The sequence below is a fragment of the Bremia lactucae genome, assembly GCF_004359215.1.
Source record: "Bremia lactucae strain SF5 chromosome Unknown BlacSF5_NotPlaced_183_SHOA01000117.1_1171385bp, whole genome shotgun sequence".
NCBI classification, from domain to species: Eukaryota; Oomycota; class Peronosporomycetes; order Peronosporales; family Peronosporaceae; genus Bremia; species Bremia lactucae.
In genome coordinates this window covers 315109-316262 of record NW_027152196.1, presented here as the reverse complement: position 1 = coordinate 316262, position 1154 = coordinate 315109, and the positions used below count along the sequence as shown (strand labels likewise).

At 46.6% G+C, this 1154-nt stretch overlaps 1 protein-coding gene across 1 annotated transcript; it reads right to left on the bottom strand.

The window, feature by feature from the left end:
• Positions 1-434: 434 nt before the first annotated feature.
• CCR75_001513 (uncharacterized protein) lies at positions 435-809 on the bottom strand (the record flags this gene model as incomplete). Its single annotated transcript, XM_067959616.1, has 1 exon — positions 435-809. One exon carries the CDS (start codon positions 807-809, stop codon positions 435-437), a length of 375 nt encoding a protein of 124 aa, XP_067815555.1.
• Positions 810-1154: the final 345 nt, after the last annotated feature.

The following is a 1154-nucleotide window of genomic DNA, read 5'->3' as shown; positions in this document are numbered from 1 at the left end:
GCTGGCATTTCTGGGCAAGGAAGTCGTTTTGGTTGTGCAGGATAGTCATCGCACATCAATAGGTGCTCTTATCTACACGCTTCTTGCACTTTCCTCGCAGTTCGTCAGTCCAGTGTCCGCGCTAAATTAGGATTTGTTTGTTACCCTTTGGCCCACCGTGCAAACCTGTGTCAGGATTGTCCGTGAGGAAGGCCATCTGCTGCACTTTACCTCTATAGTAAGTAGTACACATTTTTAGCTGCCTTTCTTTTGCCGCCGTGAATGAAGGGTCTCAATCTGGCTGAAACGGACCACGGGATAAAGCACTGAGCTTCACCTGTTGACAAACTTGTTTGGTATTCTTGCGCGAGATTACCAGTGCAGCCTTCGCAAAGGCTGCGTGGCTGTTTGCATTAAACAACGTAAAAACAGCAGTACCCTCGGGGTTTTGCGCCTCAAACTTGGGAATAGTTTGCGACCTGCGCAAGGAGGACATCGCGTGCCGACCATCCATCATTGCTTTTACGGGCCGAATAGTCACGTAGATCTCCTTCGGCACGCTTTGATACTTGTTGGCGTTCAGCTTTCGCAAGCCTCCCAATTGTGTTGCACAGAAAGTCAGTGACGTGGATTAAACGCCGTTGGCTTTTCTTTCGTAACGGACGCTCGCCCTTTAATGCCCACACGTAGCGGGCTGCATCGTACGCTAAGAAGTTGCTCTCGTCATACGTCACGAGGACGTGCAATTTTTCTCCTTCATCTGACTCGGCCTCAGCTCTAAATACATATGTCGCCTTCGTAATGTGGTATAAGCCATTCCATTTCCTCATTTTTGGAAGATGTCCCAGTGATATTGACTACATCCACACGCTCATGGCCATCGACGCAAACGACTTTTTTCACCGCCGTGTGCAAAATATTAAAATTTATGAACATGTAATTTATGGTAGTGTTTACATGAACTTGAGAAGCAAGGTTAAATCCCAGACCCTCGCGGCAAAAGTCAGTCTCAGTTTGTGCGTTTGTAAAAGTTGCGACTTGTTTGCAACTTGGCTTATCTGAAGCAATAATTGGTTGAAATACTCTGAAAGGTTTTTCGGCGACATTGAGAACTTGTGTAGGCTAAGATAGGACTGTATCTGCAGAGAGCTATCCTCATGTTTTATCAAGGAGCT